We start from the raw sequence: 22,459 nt of genomic DNA on the forward strand, positions 1-22,459 counted from the left end.
CGTATCACATTACATTACAGAAGCAATGATGATAGTGTTAATAAATACCAACTTTTAACCATTTTCAGAGATGCCAAAGTGCCAGATTTTTGTCCCAGTAAATTATTTCTACCAGCATGAAGCTGGTGAGTTTGACCCCCTGTATGGTACTTACTTTCTGTGAACAATATTTCCAAAATGCAGCAAAGAGATCCTGATTTGTACAGTGGCTGACAAGTCTCTTGCACCTCACAACATAGCTTCAGTTCCAAGGTTGGGAGAGGGTGATCGAATAGAGACTTGGGCCTCTTAAAGTGACACAGACCGACTGCATCACAAGCTTATTTATCACAATGTACTTGTTTAATCAAGGTCAGGTTGGCAGCAGTGCTATTACCCATGGGGTAACCAATATGCTAGAATGCACAGTCATTTAGTTTGGGGCATAGCCATGTGTGCTGACAATAAGCAAATAACCAACACAAATTCCAGAGAGAGACAACTCTTTCCTACTCATATTCACATTTCCATCCGGGAGAAACAAGCTAAGCTAGATGTTTTATACTTTATCAACCTCAAAGAGAGTGAAATAAAGTCAACTCGACTTTTTTCAGAATGTTATCTGCAGAGGACCACAGACTCTCTCCTTGGTAACAGCATTACAGGAATCCATCGTCATTCAGTTGATTATTTGCTTATATCAGAATTGTTGAGTACTATGTGGATATGTCTGTGTTTACATAATTATGACAACAATAATAGTAGTAATAATGATGATAATATGCATAGTTCAAGCCAGCAAAAAATCTGCATTCTACTAAGAAACCAATGTGATTACTTCAAGTGTGCAATTTGTGAATAAGTACTAGTCACTGCCCCGCTCATACTTTCCTTTCGTTAAGATGTGGATAATTTTTTCACAGCCAACTGATATTCAGAATTCTGCAAGTTCCACCTTGCTTTATCAACATAAAAAAAGATATCTGTAGTAACCATTAGTTGAATGTGAGAAAACGCTGTACAAGATGTGAAAAGGCACAAGTGTCGCTTCAATAGCTACAAAGCCACGAGAAAATATGGCCTATTCCATATGCAAAAGACATGACAGTCATGAACTCTGTAGAGGCATCTCAGCGATGATCGGTCAAAGGAAACAAAGCAAGAGATTGGCTTGTCCTTCCAAATGTGCAAGTTAAAAGGATAAACAGGTGCACTGAATTGTCAAATGCAGTGACAGACAGGATATTAAGAATGCCCCCCCCCCCCTTCCCCTTCTTTTTTTTTTTTGGAAACAGGAGACCCCAACCTCCACAGCAGTTTTAAACAATGAAGAATAAATTACAAATCTATCTCCCCTTTAACACTATTTTATAATGAATCAGTCGTCACCATCGAGCCCTCCAGTATACCAGTTTCATTGGCCATAACAAAATTTCAATTCCATCCTCTGTTCTCCACCTCCACATCTTAGTTGGTTCTTCCACCTTTTCCTCTGTCTTCTTACTGGTCTCCTGTGTGTTAAGTCTTCTTTCCATATAAGGATGTGGTATTCTTCTAACGTGCCCAAACCTGTCTTTTAGTCTTTCCTCCATAGATTCAGGTAGTTCAAATTAAGTCTGTAATTTGAAGATCTTCATTCTTTATAAGATCAAGTTGTGATTTTTGGAGGGTACAGTTCTTGAAGCTCTTGTTTTGTAAGAGAATTAGATATGACTTAGTGGAGACACCACCATTACCGGCCATCATGCTGCCTGGATATCTGGATACTACTCCAACCCACTGGTCTTGCAACTAGAATTCTGCCTGCTAATTTTCATTGCCACAGATTTTGTTGAGCTCACTTTCATTCCATATTCTTAGAACTTAGTTCTCCATGTATTACGTTTAGTTACTGCAATGTCATTCGCAAACACGAAAGCCTGTAGTCCTTCATAATGGTATCCATATCTCGGCACTTCCTTGTTGTACTCTTATTCGTGTCATGTCAAACTCACAATAACCCTTTCCATTATGGACACAACTTTTGCAATTTGTAGACAAAATTTGAATGTTGCTGATGAGGTACTCAAGCATTCAGAATTTTCTGAGACTCCTCCAAATGAATGATCTGTAGACATGTGCCTTTTCGAGGTCCATAAACGCAATAATCAAGTCTCTTCCTCTTTTCCCAACATTTTTCTGCCAGGAACCTGAAGGCAAATATCAACTCTGTTGTGCTCCTGCGAGCCTCAAACCCGTGTTGTTCCTCTCGCACTCTTATGAAGAGGGTCCCTCAGCTACTGTCCACGTAATACCACACAAGGAGCTTGTTCCTAAGGTCTCTTGTACTGCGAGCTGTCCCTATTGCTGTGATTGTCTTTTTGACAAATCTTTTACTTTTTACAATTCTGTAAAGCATTTTTATATTCCATTTCTGTCCTCTTCCAATTTAGAGGTAAATTCCCGTAATATTCTCTTAACTTTTCAATTTCCTACACCTATTTCTTTTGTAGTCTCTTCTATTATCTCTGTTTCTCTCATTGGGGTTAGCTAAATCTATGGTTTTATTTCTCTTTGCTCAACCATGATTTTCTTTTCTTGTTAACTTGTTCTTCCGCATATTTTATCCGCACTGCAAACAAAACTTGGTTGAAGTCATTTCATTCTTCATTTTCGTATCTCAGATCTCCACTTGGTGGCTTGGCTCTGATATTTTGGTTACACTGTGGTCACTACCTATGCGTTGTCTGTCATAATCTATCAATCTTGTGGTTCAGCTGTGTGAAAGTAAACATCAACCATTGAAATGAAATCAACTACTAAACTCTTGCTGGCAAAGAAAGTGAGCACGCTGAAAAATTCTAAGTCCAACTGTCCAGTAACATTGTCATTTTGTGGTTCCTAGTTTGATATTCAGGAACAACGAAGAATTACTCATATAGAAGTTGCCACCATAAACAGAGTACCTACGAGTGTGGGAAGCAATCAGAGAGCACCGTTTCCTGTCAAAATATGAATGTGCCTGTTCGTGAAGCGCTGTAGCTCAGTGGGTACAGACGATGGTGTGTGGTGCTTTTACTGAGAGGACCTTGTCAGGGACACAAATAAGGCCACTTACTGTCAATAATGGGATGATAAAACAAAGGAAGTTACATGACTTGCCATCTAATTAAGTATAGGAATAAACATATTTACCCTACCAAGACTCAAGCTTTTGATACCAAAGGTGCATTTTAGCATGCACGGCTATCACCTTTGCTGACAGAGCCTGCATGTTGAGTGCTTTTCACAAAACTATAACACGACAGTCCCAGTGCGAGACATAACAAGCTCTGTCCTGTGGCCATACAAGGACAATGAAATAGAACGTAAATTGGCAAATGTGCACCATAGCTTACTTTGTCGTCATGTGTACACAACACTTTTATAATAAATATAAATTTGAATATTACTTTGAAGTATCACACCTTAAATATTTACACGCAGACACAATTTACAAATTATATAATCAAATACACTGTTGTATGAATTATACAAATAATAGAACCTTCATTTTCTGTACGAAAGGACTTTCCTCAACTGCACAAACAGCAGTATCTTCTGTTTTATTTCCTTTATTTGCCTTTCACTGGTCTTGTACTGGTTGCCATCCATCAGATGGTCTCCATTTTGCAAGGTACTGACGTGCAATTTCTTCTGGACGCATAGGTGTCTCTTGTATGCCCTGTTGATGCGCGAAAGCACTGAAACCACGCTAGTGCATGACAAGATAGCAGTGGGCAGGTAACAGACGCCTGTCCAAAGGCACTTCTGATCCCAAAATACAATTTTAACACACAAATCACATTTTTTAATTTTTTTTTAAAAAAATATAACAGCTAACTCCTATAGTAGGTTATTTCACTTCCCTCTAGTAGAGGGGCATGTGATGAGTCCCATTTTGCTGAAATCTTTGTACGACCTATCTCTTACAACAAAATATGTAATAAATGTACTGTAATTTGTTATTTCTTTCCTTGGGACAAATGGCCTTTTGCACATTCTAAGACATGTACATACTATATATGTGGGCAGTGACTAGAACTGTTTGTTCCTGACAAAAGCCATTCTCCGTCTTCACACACTCAACAAGCCCATGATGGTATTACAGTCCAAGGTTGCATGTACATGATCAATCTAAGACAAGACATTCAATAAAATTACACAAGAGAATGTCTACAAAGCCAATGTGTGTGTGTGTGTGGGGGGGGGGGTGTTTCTTTTTTTTTAATGACATCTGTTGCCTTTATGAGGCTCAAAATGGTGCAGAATAAAATAAACTATTTTTTAGATGAAGAATTGGAAGAAAATTACTTCATGTTAGTCTAAAGCACAGCTGAAAATATCTCTAGTTCTACAAAATTCATTACAAGTGATTGCAACATTTAAATTTCTCAAAAATATGATTGTAAAGGTGTTTATTGTTGAGTGTGAATGTTGTAGAATGCACTGAGAAGTAACAAAATTACATACATTATTCATTATGTCATATGCTAGTACCTTGCAGCGAATGACCATGTCATCTTACCTCTGGTGCTCCTCTGGGAGAAAACCGTACTACAACTTTTTCATCGGCACTTTATATATTTGGCCGTCTAGAGAGGTAACAGTAGAATACAATGTTGATATGCTGCATTAAGACAAAGTTCTTCTTACTGGCTAAGAACTCCACCGTAACGAGCGGATTTTTGTCCCCTCGCCACAGGGAGGGCACGCTTACCAACTAACACGATATTGTCACTGGGTTCAGCAAAGGAATGTCAAAATGCAGAAGGAGGACAAGACAGGATAGTGGTGGTTGTTTACACTATACAGATGTAAGAAAGCAATTATTACAAGCCCAAGAAAAAACAACAGCGCGTGGGGTTATTTTTCAATGCTCTCAAGATTATTTTTAGTGCGACAGTGTTTTTCTTGCTTTAGAATCAAATACAAGCTGACTACTACGTGATAACAGGAAGAAATACTCAAAATGAAGGAGCAAGAAGCACTCAAGAGGATCAAGGACACGTACAAGAGAAGACCTGGCTGGAATGCGCTGGAGCCCCAAGTTCCAATCACTAATATGTCTTGTCAAGTTGCAGATAAAGGAATATGAGTGGAAAACGTAGTGCCCTGACTTTTAATAATAATGTGTGCCTCTTGATATCCCATTTGAAATGTTTTGAGATATCTTAAAATAAAATTCAACAGCAACACATATCATGAGAGCGCAGAATGCTTCCACTCAAAACATAATTTTTGTGACGGTGAGAAATTCTAAACACAAGAAAATAACTGAGACACACTCAGTCATGCTAATTATGAATCTGGAAGGAAGTTAACATGCAACAATCAGCGTGTGCACTCCACCCAGCTCTGCTCAGGAAAAAAAGGAGGAAAACAAAATGAACATGACAAACGACTGTTTACGGAACAATGCAGACATCATCATTCAAGGCCCCAAACAGTCACGATCCCAGCCACCAAGTATAGTTGTCTGCGCTTGCTTGCTGGCTTGCTTGCGAGCGAGCTTCTACAAAGAGCCACCAACTACTCGTGGGAGTCTGGGTGGGGAGGAACGGCACGGAAAAGGAACCACTTTTGACATTACTTTGCTGAGCTGTACAGGGAGTAAGAGGGAATACAGCATCTCGTAATGGTAACAGCACCAGTATTTTAAAAAATATAAAGAGGACAAGGAGGATGAATGTATCAGTTAAAGGAAGCATCCCGTCTCCAAAACAAACACGCTGCCAAGCCAAGGCCGAGGAAAAAAGAGAGAAAAATCCAAAAAAATACATGTTACAACTAACAAACAATATAAGGCAGCACATCATGACTAAAGTTGGGTTTTTGTATGTTGCCAGCTTGCATTACTGGACGAGCTTCAACTAGTCCTTTGCTTTTACAAATAAAAAACAAAATACTGGAAAGTTTCTTTTGGAGGTGGAACTGGGAAAGTACATGGCAACCTATTGAAAGAGGACTGGGGAGGTTTGTTACTTCCAAAACAAATCCAGAACCAACTCCTTTCAGTATTCCCAATCATAATGTTAAGATCAATGCCATTCATCACAGCATAGACTATGATTAAGCAAAGTGTGCAAGAAGTACCAGGCAATTAACAAACTAAATGTCAGACTGGGCTTTGTGCCATTTCTACTCTTAAAAAGCAAAAAACAGAAGCCCTCAATTCTCTAGACACAGTTCTTTTTCTGCTTCAAAGACATCAATATAATCTAGGCCTAAATTCCACAATGCAGTAATTAAACTACCACCATGATGCAAGGGGCAAATTCCAAGATATATTGCACTAAACATGTTTTCATTTTTCAAAACGTAATCTAAACTTCAGGTAACAAATTAGGGGGACCTGTACTATATATCGAGAATATGTTCTTGTTTCTGTTAACTGCAGAACAAAATCCACCTTTCATTAAACTGTGAAATAATTCATTATCGTTAGCACCGACACAGTATGTCGGAGAAGTCAGATACTCCTGGGGGAAGAAGTCTGTGATTTTATTAAATAGAAGTTTAAGCAAACTACAAGGAGCATGTAAGTTCCTTGAGGAACCACAGCCATGCATCTGAAATCACCAATCATTACAAGAAGACATACGTAAGGTTACTTTGCATGCAGCATGTTCCGCGAGACCAACCTCCCAGCATGCTGTCAAATGAATCAGCTGAAAAGGCAGATGCATATATCAACACCAAACAACAAGTTCTAGTTCTATACTGGGTATAAATACAGAGGATGCAAATCACTCTTGAAACTGTGATGGTGAACATACAGGATACTTTTGACAACATCCCAGTCAGTTTTCTTCCCTCCCTCTTCTCAAAGATAAGAAGACAGCAGCTTTTGTTAGTTTACAATTTATGTAAGAATGTATGGGCTTGTTGCCACATTTTACTTTTGTTCAGCAAATAAGTTGAGAAGAATACTGTTACAGTTGTAACTGTTAAGGCCTGAAGAACAGGAGGCTACCCTAGGAGTCTGGACATATCGTTGTCACCATAATCATCAACAACATGAACTATCATCACAACGGAATTACAATCTATTCACGAAATGCTTGTCTTTTTCTTTTCATTTATCACTGCATTACTCAACCAACAGGACTTGGAGGACACTAGTATGAGAATTACATTCATTAGCTAACAATGAATTAAGATTAATAATCAAGGTTTAAATTTTGATAACATGTAATCTTTAATTGGTGTATCACAGATATTGCTAATTTATATACAAATCATCATGATGGCCTCAAGATTACAAAAATGTATAAGTCATTTTCTTGTCAATCTCTGCCATGTCATTAAGTAATGATTTTCATGCCTTTACATGACTGTACTGACTCACCAAAGCTTTGAATAAATGTGAATAATTGATGATCAGAAATAAGAGTTCTCATTTCAGAGTTGTATTGTCAATTTCCTTCTGTCTTTACATGTTTTCAAAGATGTCCTAATAATGATGGCATGCAGCTGCTCAGTTACTTTCCTCATAAGAACAACTAGCACATAAAAAACAGGCCAAAATGTTTTATTATTATTATTATTATTATTATTATTATTATTATTATTATTATTATTATTATTATTATTATTATTATTCAACTTCCCATTTTCAGCTCCAGCCAGCTTTGCTTTGTTTCTAGGTCTGTGATTCATCTCATCATACTCACTTTAACAGATCCAACTGGACTATTTTGATTACTTCTGTACTTTCACATCATCACTTTCCAGTACGACAACTCTTTGGTTTTAGAAATTCCAGCCCCCCCACCACCACTGCAATACTATGATGTAATTTAACAAAGTTAACAACTATTTGTCTTCAGTCTCATCTCTTATTCTTGACAAAATAAAAAGCTCCACTTATATAGCAAGTTAATCCTGTATATGTGAGGGCGGAGCTAATGCATGCCAGAAGTGTACACAACCTAGGAAGTTGGTCCATGTTCAGCTCAGAAGTCAGTGATATACCACAATTAAATCATCTGGGCCTTCCTCTAACAAATAACGTCATTTCAGTTTCTGCGCAACATATCAACTGGTCTGGTCGTAGATTTACTCTGTTGATGTTCCCTGTGGAGATGCACATGTCTCATGGACCTTCTAAACAACTGGTCAATACACTATCTGATGGGATAGTTTCTGTGTTGAAGGAGTTTTCTGCACATTTAATGGTGCTGTAATATCAAACAGTTCTTATTTATCTTTTGATTTCAAATGTTTTGGCTTTCGTTTGTCACAGAGGATTCCTAGGGTGACCTCTCTCTATCTTACCATAGCAGAGTTGAGCCTTATATCTACCATCGCTGTCTTCCTGCAGGCGAGATCATAACAGAATATACATAAAACAAAACCATAAGCTGAACTCCAATCGGAAGTATGCATTTTAAGCAAATAAATACGAGTAACATGATAAAACCATTATGATATACAGTAGTTATCAACAGAGATTTATATAATGTAGGGTACTACTGACTTTGTCGGGAAAAAACAACAAAGAACTCTATGAGAGGATATTTAAAATGTGAACTCTGGTATTTTTGTGATTATTTTCCACATGAAATCAATACAAACTGAAGAGATCCCACCTGCATCAATTTTGATCTTTTAGCACAACCCAGGAGGCATGTGCAACACCTGTACCAGCCGTATACTGAATAAATGAATATCAACTGCTGCTTGGTTTGCTCCAATGCACATTAGGCTGCAACAGAGCTGATGATGACTGAAGACTCAACAAAATGGAAAGCAGATTAAAGTTAACGGGGGAATAAAAGATTTTTCACTTTCCAGAACTGAAATGGAAGAGTGCGCTCAAATAAACAATACATAACTCTGACATTTTGCATCACTTTGCTCGTTTCATTCGCTCCGAGTTGAAGAGGCACGACAGAAACAAAATGCATGGGTACCTCAAAGGCTGTGTCCTAGTAAGAGCAAGGAATGTTGGAGCTCGGCTCAATGCTGGCAGGAGACTGGTGAGTAAGGACAGGAAAGGGTATGTTATCCAGTTAAAACTGAGTGCTACCACAGAAAACTCTGCTTTGTAATTCAATCATAGATCATGCACACCTCTATCTTTCTTCCCTCAACCACGGTGCCGTGTAGCCTCTCTCGTGCGCGGTCCGCATCAGCACTATTTGCGAATGTTACAAAACCGAATCCCTGCATGCAGACAGACAAAACATGCATTAAAAAACTGGCGTCGCTCAAAAACAACGTGCAACAAAAATTAACATGTATGCATATAGTAGAGTTTGCTTACTTTTTGTTGTATATAAATATGTATATTTAGAGTAATATATAATTAGACAGGTTAAATATAAATTAGGATGGCAAAGTCTCAACTTAGACCAGGATTATGAAGTCAGAATCCTTGAGTAATAAGCATCTTCTCAGGTTGAAATAAGGTTAGAACACAACAAAAATAGATGTTGGATTATCTTGGAAGGAAGAAGCCGAACAAAATGGTCAGTGAAATGTCGAGGAGAAAACATGCAGTACTAAAGCACTTCACGGTTGTGTCTGAAACAGGACAGGACAAGAGGTGGTTCTTGGGTTCAAACTGCCAAGGTATGAGGGCTGTTCCATCAGACAATGAACAGCTTTAATTTTATAATGTACAGATAGTTGATGCATCTTCTCGTACAGCTAGTAATCTTCTCGTCTTGTTTGAGCTTCAGCAGCCCCGTAGCAAGTAAAACAAATGAGGGTAAGAACAAGTATCTTCACTCCAAAAAGCCTACTATAAGCTGAGACTTTTCCTCGCTAACTTATATTGTCATCAAGTGACTTCTTCCACAGTACAACTTGAGGGAGGGCAGTTCCAATCGTTTATAGAGTCCACCAACTTTCAATGGTGCAGGTTACATTCTAAAAATTTGGAAAAAAAAAAAATAAAAAGAAAAGAAATCTGGGAGATGTACCGTGTTTAAAAAGGCGAAAAAATTTATGAACATTCCAAGGAATTTCCATAAAATGTACACAAAATAGAAGGGGACCCTATTCTTGTTGTCTGTACTACAGTAAACAGAAATGCCATGCTTAAAGTGAACATACAGAATGCACTGCCACAAATGCTTGCTAGAATCAACAACCTTGGAATGCCCCACAATAGTTCCCATATACCAACACATTGCTTGCTTTTAAAGAGTTGTGTTAAAAACACATGACAGTTTAGTTGAGAAGCTTCAGTCTCCAAGTCTTTGGATAAGGAAAGTGGGGAGACAGAAAGAACATCTCTTCTGCTGCTTTACTAAGTTCATGCTTTCTCTTAATACTGTATTCTCAACTACAAGTACGGTCTTCACACAGTGGCGTAAGGAGCAGGAGCAGCATGGGGACGCTCTCCTAACACTTCCGGGGGTGCCATGCTGCTGATAGAAACATTCCTCACATTCCATTTTCTAATGCTCATTTAACTAAAAATTAGAAACACACGACTAAGACAGCATATTTGAAAATTAAAATGAAGAAGTTAAAAGAATATTACACCACGTTCCGACAACTTGTGTACACGATCTGAAGTATAAATGTCAGAATTTATTTGGGAAATGTCCATTAAGCTTCGACCTCAGCAGTCGCATGTGTCTTTTCATCATGCGACTTTCTCAGGTGGTTGACCATTAGGATAACACCCCTCCATAGGAATCCCCAGTGGTGGCAATGGTAGCCCCTGGCCTTTAGCTTCAATGACACCACCCGAGCATACCAAAGCTTCCCAAAGAATAGTGTCGAACCCACAGAGGCATTAGCAATAGTCTTGCAAGTCTTGAGTAAGGTACCGTAATTTCCCGTTCTAAGGAGAATTCAGTTAGTTACCATCTGACCTGGAGCCTCATAGTTCCCCTGACTAAAGGCCAACGCAGTGCTACCTGAATATCTGTGGTCATTTTATTGGTGAGAAAATACTTCTCTTCATTAAAACAGTTTTCTAAAATGCCTGATAATATTAATTTTAAAAATCTATCATTTAGAATATTCAGTACAATATTTATATAATTCAAGGCTGGCAATCCTGGAGATCAGGCAATCCCAACAGAATATTTTGCTCATTTCAGATCAGCAACTGACATTTGGTTGTTTTTATGAGTTTCAGACTGCTCCATGCTGATCTTGCCCTGATCGCACTACATTGTCCTGTCTTGATGTGTGACAGACCTCTCAATGGCGGACCCTAAGAAGATTTCTTTAGGATTCATAATTTGAAATACTTTAAATGTAAAAACGTGAATTTTGAAAACACTGTTGAACTACATAGCAGTCACAATACACACATTACTGGAGGAGAAGCAAAGGTTTCAGAATGACTGACAAGCACCAGCCTTGGGGAGCAGTGCGAGGGTTCTGCTGATTACAGGAATAGCAAATCCATTTTAACAACCACCTCTCTGCTTTTACAATCAAAGTTGAACTTTAAATTCCAGATTCTGGTGTGAATAAGTCATGCTTAATAATAATAATTTAGTTAGTTCAACTCACAGCAATTCATAGTCAATTAAGTGCTACTCAATCTATGAAACAAGTTAAATGCATTTAGTGATGCACACCTTCAACTTTTTCAGTTTTAACCACATCCTAACCTATAAGATGGATGAGAGTTTTAAAGATATGGCAGAATAAATCATTGAAAGGCAGGAAATTAAGGCTCCAAAGCTGTATTTACAAAATACTATGCATCCCTTTGAATTCCATGATGAAAATGAATTCAAAAAGATTTTGTTTTCATAAAAAGAATATTTTTCAGGTAATACAGCCAACTCCCAATACAGTGCCACCACCCGTTGAATAATATTTTATAACCTAAAGTGAGGGTGCCACTAAAGGAAATTTTAAGTGTGACATTAAATATCTCTGCCTAAAATCTATTATTGCAAAAGAAAACAGACTATTGAAAGATGATTTTATTATTTTGCTAAGTGAGAGGATAATACACTAAAACTTATTATTACGGTGGAACACTAATACAGTACTGTATGAAAAATGAAGTTGCACTTTAGTCCTGTGATCGCTGCTTCCTTCTCATTTAATTGTTAATTTAATTAATTAATTTGTAGAGTTTGTGTTCCAACGACACTGCAGTACTGTAACAACTGAGTAGAGTAGAGTTTGTGTCCACTGTTGCTAGGAATATGACATTTTTCTTCATTTTAATCCACAACATTCTCAGCACAATCACTGGAATGTTTCTCTGTACTCTAAGTAACTCGATCCTCATTGCTCATAGATAAGAATTCTTCTACAGATTGCAAAGTTTTTAAATACAATTCTGAGTACTTCCTCAGCATTGTCATCATAATAAGGAACACTTCTGTATGACTCCAGCAGTTCTTAATTGTTGTTGATGTAATTTTGACCTGATGGCAGTGGTAATGTTATGACTCCACCAGCTATAGGTCGAAGGAATCCTGTCCAGTAACACGTTGCGTTATCAAGGATAAGTGAGACATGCCTCTTTTCCCTCTTAATGGCTTCACTAAAATCCTGTAACCAGGTCATAAATTAAATTGCAGTCATCCAGGACGAGCAGCTTTCCCAATGACAGTTAATTTTCTTTTGTCACTGCCATCAGTATTTGTGCAAAAAGCTAGAGTAATCCTATTCTTGGCTTTCTTGGAACCTTTTAGAGGTGCAGAAGAAATTGCCTCTTCAGGCTGCATTCTTGGAAAATAAACCCACTTGTAAACATTTTCCAATGGATATTTGTTAATTACATCACACTACATTACATTACTGTACTGAAAATCCTTTATTCCCATTTTGTCAGCAAACTATCTTGTTTTTTCAATAATTACTGCATCAGGCATTTGCATTAACCTGGCTTATCCACAGAGTTAAAGCATTCTCCAGGCCTAAGGCACAAGAATGTTCTTTAAGCCACTTTTCTTCTTCATTCACAATGTTACCTATACACCTGAACAGTGGGATGCAACATCCTGCAGACTAGTCTTTGTATTCACAAACTTCACGTTTCTCTTCATTTTAATTCCCAACGACACTGCAGTACTGTAAGAAGTGAATGAACACTGGGCAGTAGAGTAGAGTTTGTGTCTACTGTTGCTTAAATAATATGTGAATACCCCTTCCAACCTGCCCTTCATAACTCCTATAGCAATTCCAAGAAATCTCACTGGCCATATTTTTGTAACATTTACATGATATACGTTTCCTATAGGTTGGCAGTAACTGAATAGCCACAATACTGAGGTTTCTCATTAGGTTCCCCTGCTCCTCCAAAATGGCAGCTTTATGCCACAGGAAGCTTTCAGGTGAATTTTATATTAGCAATTAAATGTAACGTAATGGCATCTTATGAAGAATGCATCACACGTATATAATTCTCACTCCATTTCATTAGATTAATAATACATTTTAAAATGAATAAAGGCTTATTTCCTTGAAGGAAATATATTTTCAAAATGAAAGAATATTTGCAATAATGGCCCCTTATCGCTGGTGATTTCTACTCACTTTCACAGCTACGCTATGTTTAAAAACTGTAAACTGTGAGACTATACATTTACAATTACTTGTACTACAAAGCCTGACTTTCTTATGCAAAGCATCTGGATAAGAAACACTTTATAGAGCATAACTCATCAAAATAAAACTTCATGAATGACTAATCAGAAGTAGAATTTAAGAAGAAGTTCGTAAGTCACCAACAATGAGTTCCAACATAAGTATTCTTTTCTATGCCTCCTCAGCTTTTCTAGGTTTCCAAGGCCAAGGTCTTGGTAATCTGCATCACATGATCGACAGGTAAGACAGCAGGTAATTTTTCTTTCCAACAGGTAACATTCACTTTCCTTGACAATATACAAATTTGTATAAAAAGTGTAATGGAAGATCTCGAACATATCTTGAAGAAAACCTGGGTGAAGCATCGTGGAGCCACCAATCCCCTTAAGAAGGGTACAGAAAGGGCATTTGGAAAACAGCGTACTATACTAGCATTTCTCTACAACCTGGGACTTTATAGCTTTCTTTCTTTTGTAAGTTGCTCGTAGAATACACAAAAATATATTTTTAATATGGCCATAGTGCATAAGCCTTCTTGAGATTCACACAGACTTCCCTTGTCCAGAAAAATGTGTATAAATAATTGTCTTAATATCAACAAGCATTTTCACAGCGTCATTCATCTTGAGAGAGGAAGGCGTGACCATACACAAATCATTTTAACCCACAGACGAGCAGTATTTTTCTCTCGTCAAATATTTTGAATTTGTAATGTGAAGTACAGGAGAACTAAGAACACATTACAGTGTAAATGTTTGAAATTTTTAAAGAAAGGATTCAATCTATCAAAAGCAGATCAACAGCAGTATAAAGCAGAGAATCTTTACACCTCCATTCTTGAGAGAATTATCCTTTTCATTAAAATTCCACAGATTACCACCACCGATTTCCAGTCCCAAATTCAGTAGAACAATTTGCCATTTCAAACTTTTGGTCAGTTTAAAACTAAAGATGGGTTGATACCAAAGTTTCTCAATACTGATATGGTACATGCTTTTGTGTGTTTTTTTTGGGCCTTGATGCAGCTCTCCATGCCACCCTATTCTGTGCTACATCCAACATCTTTGCCATATCCCTGCTGTTTTTATCACCTACACTTCCCTAAAAGGCCTTATCATTCTGTCTCTTCTTCTGGTCAAATTGTTCTCCTCTCACCAATTTGATTCAGTATCTCTTCATTTCCCACCTCACCATCAGCATTCTTCTGTAACACCACATTTCAAAAGCTTCCATTCTCTTTCCTTCTGAGTTAGTTACTGTCCATGTTTCACTTCCATATAATGCCACCCTAAAGAAACAAGTCTTCTGTACCAATGTTTGTAGTGAGCAAAGTTTTTTTCTTAAGAAGGCCTTCCTTGCTTGTGCTAGTCTAAATTTTATGTCCTCATTACTTCTGCCATCGTTACTTCCAAATAACAATATTCATCAACTTAAGACTTAATTTCCTAACACCATTTCTTTAGTTTGGGTTTAATTTTTTCATCCTTCTGCAAGATTATGTCGCTGTCTCCAGATCTTCTGCAGACTCTGATATACTCTCCTTGGATTGTGATACTCTGTACTTCCTTATCTAAAGCATATTTTACTACAAGACAATTTACACCTTTATAATTAAATTAATTACTCTGATTTAGTAAACTGAAGCTTTATCATCCAAACTTCACTTTTATTTATTTAATTGTGTGGTGATTTTACACAACTATATTCACATTCTGTGAGTGAGGCCATATCTGCCAATTAAAGGGAACAACTTGATCGGTTAGTAATGTCAAATCAGATCGTACAAAGTCTCAGTTAACACTACTCAACACAGAACAATAACATTTCACACTACAGAAAGTGTGAAGTCTTATGCTGGATTTTAATCTAAAAGCACTCCTGAAATTATCTACACAGAGCTGCTATTCAGCATGTTACGGTGCACATGAATTTGTTTTTAAAGAAAGTTGGAGCTCAGACATCATCAATCCATGTGTAGAAATACAAGTATGGGTCACGTTTATTGTGGTACTGGACCACTTGATACGCGCTATGACTGTGCTACTTCTAGCTTTAGTTGTATAAATAAAGAACTGAAATGGTCTGATACCAATATTTCTTGAGTAGCAAGAATCCATCTCAGTTGTAAAGCCTTGATCATACACCACCTGAGGCAATTCTATGAAATAGGGGTAGGATTTTACTTGTCCCTCTTGAAAACACTAGCAAAATGCCTAACAACAATTGCAGCTGACAGATAGAGCAAGTCACCAGTATTTTTCAGAATGAAACAATGCTCAAAAGGAAACATAGAAAAGATGAAGAACCCTAGATTTTGACTGGAAAGGTGGAAATGATGGAGAAGAGAAATGAAACAGAAGTCAAAAAAGATACCTTCCCCCCGGTCAGTGTGTGAGAAATGAGGAGCCGACGGAATGTCATAGAAAGAAGGGAAGTAAAGTAAAGAGGGAAATCAACAAGAATATTTTGACTAAAATTCCCAAAAGAATAACATTGTGTAATCTTACCCATCAGAGGAGGAATAAAGATGCCTGAATAAGAAGGGTTGTGTGGGAAATGCTTGAGAGAAGAAAGCCACGTTCATTTGAAAGTGGGCAAAATTATCAAGAAACAAGTGAGAACAGAAGCACAAATAACGTGGTCAAGAGAAGAGGCTTGGTTAGGTTGCTAATTCTCCGTCGGTTTATCCTTATTTCCATATCAACAGTTGAGAACGTGAGCTGCTCCCCAAGGCTAAATGGTCGGTGCTTGCCAGAGGGGGAAGTTCATTAAAATGTAATGGTTGTCCAAAGAGAGAGGGGCCATGCCGGTACCATCACAGTACTCTGACTGGGAAGCTAGAAAAGGACTGACCACTACTATCACCTAAAGACACTTAAAACTGCAGTAGTCCCGTTTCCTTTCTCTTTCTTTTCCTAATACTTAACAGGTAGTTCAGATAATTAATTAAGGCCATACACAAACAAGATCTAACCAATACCTTTATATTTAAATTTGCAGCATGCTTCCAATTGTTAGAAACTTTGAGTGATCCGAACTAAACCTGAGACAGCGTGTCACTCTGGCACAAGATATCGCTCCGACACAACAGAGAGATTGAGAAGGAAAGAAAAAACATAATTCAGTGGCCTGATAAAAGCACAAGATCAATGCAAGTTAGTTCAGCTAAACCAACTAGTTATACAAACCAAACTGTCTACTAATCCAAAACTTACAGGAAGTAGAAAATTAAAAGTACAGTATTTAAATGACAGAAGAGGGGAGGATGGATATAAATTAAAAAACACGGAGAAACCCCCAAAGAAAAAGGCAAGAAATCTTCATCTTTAAATTCTTTTAAAGGCGAGTGTCTCCATCGCTTTTACCACAAAGAACCAGGAGTTGCAGGACAATTCCTCACACAATCTGCCTTCTTTCCCGTTACAACTACTCCTGTAATAAAGATTTGCTCCTGCTTTAGACACTCTCCTCCTTATCATGTATTCTTCCTTTATTGCGCACGGAATGAGACAAGCAAGCCACATACCTGGGATGAAAGGACAGAGTTGGTAAAGCATCTGAAGATCATAGAAAAAACAGTAGTTCAACATTCTTTTATAGGGCTAACAATTTTCTAGTCATAATTATAGATTGAGATTTCCCACCTAATCAATACTTGATTTCTTTAAATGTACGTATTCACATTAAAAATACATTAATATAGTACCAGTTTCAATCTCCTAAGCCTCCGTAGCTCAGACAGCAGTGCGCCGGCCTCTCACCACTGGGTCTGTGGTTCAAATCCCGGTCACTCCATGGGAGATTTGTGCTGGACAAAGCGGGGGCGGGACAGGTTTTTCTCCGGGTACTCTTGTTTTCCCTGTGATATTTCATTCCTGCAACACTCTCCACTATCATTTAATTTCATCTGTCAGTCATTATTCATTGCCCCAGAGGCGTGCGACAGGCCTCGGCAGCTGGCACAATTCGTACCCTCGCCGTAAGATGGGGGCTTCATTCATTGCATCCCTGACCTGGTCACTGACTGGAAAACAGGGGTTTTTTTTTTAGGTTTTCATTCATTTCAATCCCCTAGAGATCATCTTCAGCTGAAGAACATTAACAAGAGCATTAAAAAGATGAAACAACAAATACATCAATTTAATACACAAATGTCAAATACAATGAAATACGATTCCACCCTTCCAAATAATCACAGCAAGGTTCATAAAGCCTCCATCCATCCATGTCGCTGCAGCCACATCCCACGATCTTCAGCTATCCTTTTTCATCCTGACATATGAAGCAAAACCCACATGAGAGATGTGGTCTTCCTCTCGACTTCTTCCCTAGGACCTTGTCTTCCAAGATATTGTCATGTCCAAGAAATTTAGCTTTCCTCTGCTCTATTGAATAAATTAAGGTCCGTTTCTCATTAATGTTATTCAAAATGTGGATATTAGTCTTTTCTGTCCAACTCGTACCTGTCAGTCTTCTCCAGAACCACATTTCCGCAGTTTCTAGTACTGATAGTGCTTGTTTTCCCAAAGGCCAGGTCTCACAACTGTAAATTAGCACACTCCAAACAAAGGTTTTAACAAATTTTTCCTGGTTTCAACTCCTATGTACTTATTTAACAATAGATTTTTCCTGCTTTGAAATACTTGTTTTGCCATAGCAATTCTGTCAGGCACTGATTATCATTGGTAAAAACACTACCCAGATAACAATATTCTTTAACCTGATCTATTTTTCAAGCCTAATTTAATGTTTGTTTTTAATTCAGTCTTCTTTTGAACGACCATCATTTTCATTTTCTTTGTGGCGACGTTTAGTAAATTCACAGAGGCTTGCAGACTGAACGCTGATAGGCATAACAGTCTATAATGATAATGTACGATGTGTGTATTTTTAGCCTGAAGTTCTCTAACACGTTGTTTAGTATACCGAGCATCCTAGTCATTTTGTGCTCTGAATCAGCCATCAATGCAATATCATCTGCAAAGCGAATACTATGAATTTGTTTACCATTAAAATTTATCCCTTTGGTTTTTTTTCTTTTACTGTTCTAATAGCAAATTCTATGAAGATATCAAACAGATAACGTGATAAGGGACAGCCTTGCCGCACTCCTCTTCTTATTCTTGCTTCTCTTGTTGTTCCATTGATGTTTATTTCTGTGCTTTGGGATTTATACAGCTTAAAAACCAAACATCTGTCCTTCCAATCAAGACCCAACGCGCTCAGAGTTCGAAATAATAACTTCCAGTCAACCTTGTCAAATGCTTTCTCTATATCAACGAAAGCTACATAAGTTTTCCTGTTAACTTCCAGTCTTCTCTCCAGGATTTGACGCAGAGCTAGAATCGCTTCTCTAGTACCCTTACCTGCTCTGAAGTCGTATTGATAGTCATCTAAATTCTGCTCAATTTTCCTGCTGATTCGACCTTTAGGATTTTAGAAGCATGGGATAGAATGGCTATTGTTCTGTAATCTGAACGGTTCTTAGCATTTCCTTTCTTTGGGAGTGTTATTGTCCGGCTCCTTACAAAATCAGATGGTATGATTCCTTCTTCATACCAGTTTGTAATGATATCAAACAATCTCTCTTTCATGCTGTCTTTAGGGACTGTGCTGAAATGTTATCAACACCTACAGCTTTTTTATCCTTTAATAAGTGTACAGCCATATTAAACTCGCTTTTTGTAATTGGCGGGCTTTTTCTTTCTACCTCAATCAGGCTCTCATCCTCTACATAATCCCAAATGTTATCTATTTCCTGACCATATAGATCTTCAACATATTGCTTCCAGCGGTCACCTACCTCCTCATTTTCAAAAAGAATCTTTCCTGCTTTGTTTTTAGCCACATTACTTCTGGTTATTTTCTTGTTCTGCAATGATTTTATTTTAAAATATGCCTTATCAGATTTACCTGCTTATAAATCTTTTTCAAAGTCCTCGCCAATTTCATTCATCCAGCAATCTTTTCCTAAGCAACACTTGTCTGTTATTACATTTTTTAATGCTCTATATTGTTCAAAATCCCTGATTCTCATTGTATTCCTCTGTTCAATGAGATCTAAAATTTCTTGAGTCATCCAAGGCTTCTTTGGTTTTAACTTTCTTTTACCATTGAAAACCTGAATAAAAAATTGAACACAATCCACAAAATAGCTAAATACAACCAATACAACAGAGAACCAATAAACAAAATTATCCAAAAAATAAAGTTCCATCCGAAATCTAAAGTAACTAAAGAAGATAAGCCCAAGAACAATTATGCAGTTTTCATCTTTAACAATATCAGTATCCACCATCATCATCATCATCATCATCATCCACAACCTGTTTCCTGTCAATGACCGGGTCAGGAAAGGAATAGATGAAGCCCCATTTAGCGGTGAAGATAGGAATTGTGCCGGCTGCTGAAGCTTGTCGCACTCCTCTGGGGCAATGATTAATGAATGACAGATGAAATGAAATTATATTGGAGTGTGTTGCCGGAATAAAATACGACAGGGAAAACCAGAGTACCCGGAAAAAAATCTGTCCCGCCTCCACTTTGTCCAGCACAAATCTCACATGGAGCGACCGGGATTTGAACCACGGAACCCAGCGGTGAGAGGCCGGCGTGCTTGCACCTGAGCCACGGAGGCTCGCCAGTATTCACAACACAACTAATATTTTCAAAAGACGCAATTTAAGAATAGCCTTTAAAATTTCCTGTAATAACTCAGCCCTTTTTATAACACTAAATCCATCAATGTAAATAATATATATACAATTATTCAAGAGTCTACAGGATGAAATGCATCAGTCACCATGCAAGTTACGTGGGACAGACTGGAGAAAGTTTCACCACTCATTACACGAAACACATTAACGCCGTTAAATATAACTGATTTTCCTCCACTGGTCAACATAAGGTATACAATTATTCAGGGGTCTACAGAATGAAATGCATCAGTCACCATGCAAGTTACGTGGGACAGACTGGAGAAAGTTTCACCACTCGTTACACGGAACACATTAACCCGTTAAATATAACCGATTTTCCTCCACTGGTCAACATAAGGTAGAGATGAAACACATATTTTATGATGTCAAAGGTGATAAGAAAATCATGAAAACAACTTCTAAAGGCACTTTGCTCAATATTACTGAAGAATGGACCAATATGTCAATCCAAATCACAACCTTAATGAAGTAACCTATAATAATGCAACTGTTCCGTTATTCTAAAACATGTAATCAGGATTTCACAGGAGACACCCCTTCTACTCAGATCGCCCCTCCAAGTCTCTCCTCTATCCCTCCACTGCTCCAAGCATTAGCCCTCGCCGTACGAGAAGCAGTACGCACAGTACTCTTCCAGCAGGAACAAGACAATTGAATCACAATAATTCTTCAACTTAGTTTAAAACCTGACAGACATTCTCCTAACTTTAGACATCACCAATCTCTTACGTGGTCTGCCACAAACAGTGCAAGGGATGTTCTCACCCAATTCAATCACATAATAACAACCTGCAAGAAATAATATACCAACAGGACACTAGACCCAGCTCCAAACTAAGAAGCATTTATTTCACAAAGGATACGTTATTCATACTACAACAAAATTAGATTAGCCATTTACAACCGACCCATCTCAACGTGGTATCTAGTTTATAAAAACAATGTAAAATATAAGAACAATACAACTATAGACATGAAATATTACAATTTTTAATATGTCATCAGGCACATAAAACAGTTGTACGTTGTCTTATAATGTATTAAACTGATGTATTCGCTGTTTTATCATTTTAATGTTCTTGTTAATGATCTTCAGCTGAAGATTATCTCTAGGAGATTGAAACTGGTACTGTATTAATGTATTTTTAATGTGAATACATACATTATAAGTACTGATTGACAAATACGCAGCGACTGTCCAATTCTACGAACATCTTGTTGCATTACATGTAATAAATATCATTTTTGGTCCGTATTGATGATATTAGATTGAAATAATAACATTAAGTTATTTATTAGACCACCTAATCAATACAAAATCGTCTGTTAATACTTCCACTATTGTATCTCATCACATTGTATTTTCAAACCATCATTGTTATTTTTAATGTTATTTTACTTCAAATCTCTTCAAGATTTTTAAAATTCATTTCATTACTACATGTTATTTAGACGCTTATTTTTAATTTAAGGTTAAGACTATGGCTGATGATGCCTTCAGGGAAGGCGAAACATGTCCCACTATTAGCTAACAAATTTATGTAAATCATCCAAGACGATTTTGTATTGATTAGGTGGTCTAATAAATAACTTAATGTTATTATTTCAATCATCTTGTTGCATTCGGAGCACGAACACACTATGGCTTCCTGTTTTCAGCAGTATTCCACCTTCAGCCCTAAGACGATCAGAAGCTCTCCTAAAGGTTTGGAAGAACATTCAGCAAAACCTACAACTACCCATCCATCAAGATATTACGCACACTAAACATCACGACTGAAATCAAGGAAACCACCCTGGAGTACAGCAATGGATCTTGAAAGAACCTCTTTTCATGTTAACAGTTCATGGAAAGCCCAGTGGGACCAGTCTTCAGTAGTGAACAAACGTGTAGTTGAGAATCCTTCTAAAACGCGTACAAGGATTTGATCTTCCAAGACGACAGTGGAGAATCATCAATCGAATAAGAACTGGACAAGGCAGATGTGGTTATCTGTTGTGCAAATGGGGTTGGACTAGCTCTGCAGATTGTGATTTTTGGTGTCTCTTCGCAGTCAATCCACCACATTGTTGCTGACTGCCCAATTCGAGCTTTCAAAGGAACGCTAATGGAGATTCACCGCACATCGGATGAAGCAGTTGATTGGGTCAAAATGCTAGACCTAAGAGTTGTAGTATTGTACGGACTTGTGACTACGCACATTTTTTCCTGAAAC

General features: G+C 37.6%; 1 protein-coding gene across 15 annotated transcripts in view; it reads right to left on the bottom strand.

The window, feature by feature from the left end:
* The window catches only part of Rbfox1 (RNA-binding Fox protein 1), a 526,123-nt gene that overhangs the window by 74,591 nt on the left and 429,073 nt on the right, over window positions 1-22,459 (bottom strand). For 12 of the 15 annotated variants that reach the window (XM_067157323.2, XM_067157327.2, XM_067157330.2 and 9 more), the window contains exon 5: window positions 9,076-9,168. The exons of the other annotated variants lie outside the window; for them this stretch is intronic. In XM_067157323.2, the coding sequence (XP_067013424.1) occupies window positions 9,076-9,168 (93 nt within the window). The remainder of the gene's footprint in view (window positions 1-9,075; window positions 9,169-22,459) is intronic. 15 annotated transcript variants of the gene reach the window in all.

The sequence above is a fragment of the Anabrus simplex genome, chromosome 13 (assembly GCF_040414725.1).
Source record: "Anabrus simplex isolate iqAnaSimp1 chromosome 13, ASM4041472v1, whole genome shotgun sequence".
NCBI classification, from domain to species: domain Eukaryota; kingdom Metazoa; phylum Arthropoda; class Insecta; order Orthoptera; family Tettigoniidae; genus Anabrus; species Anabrus simplex.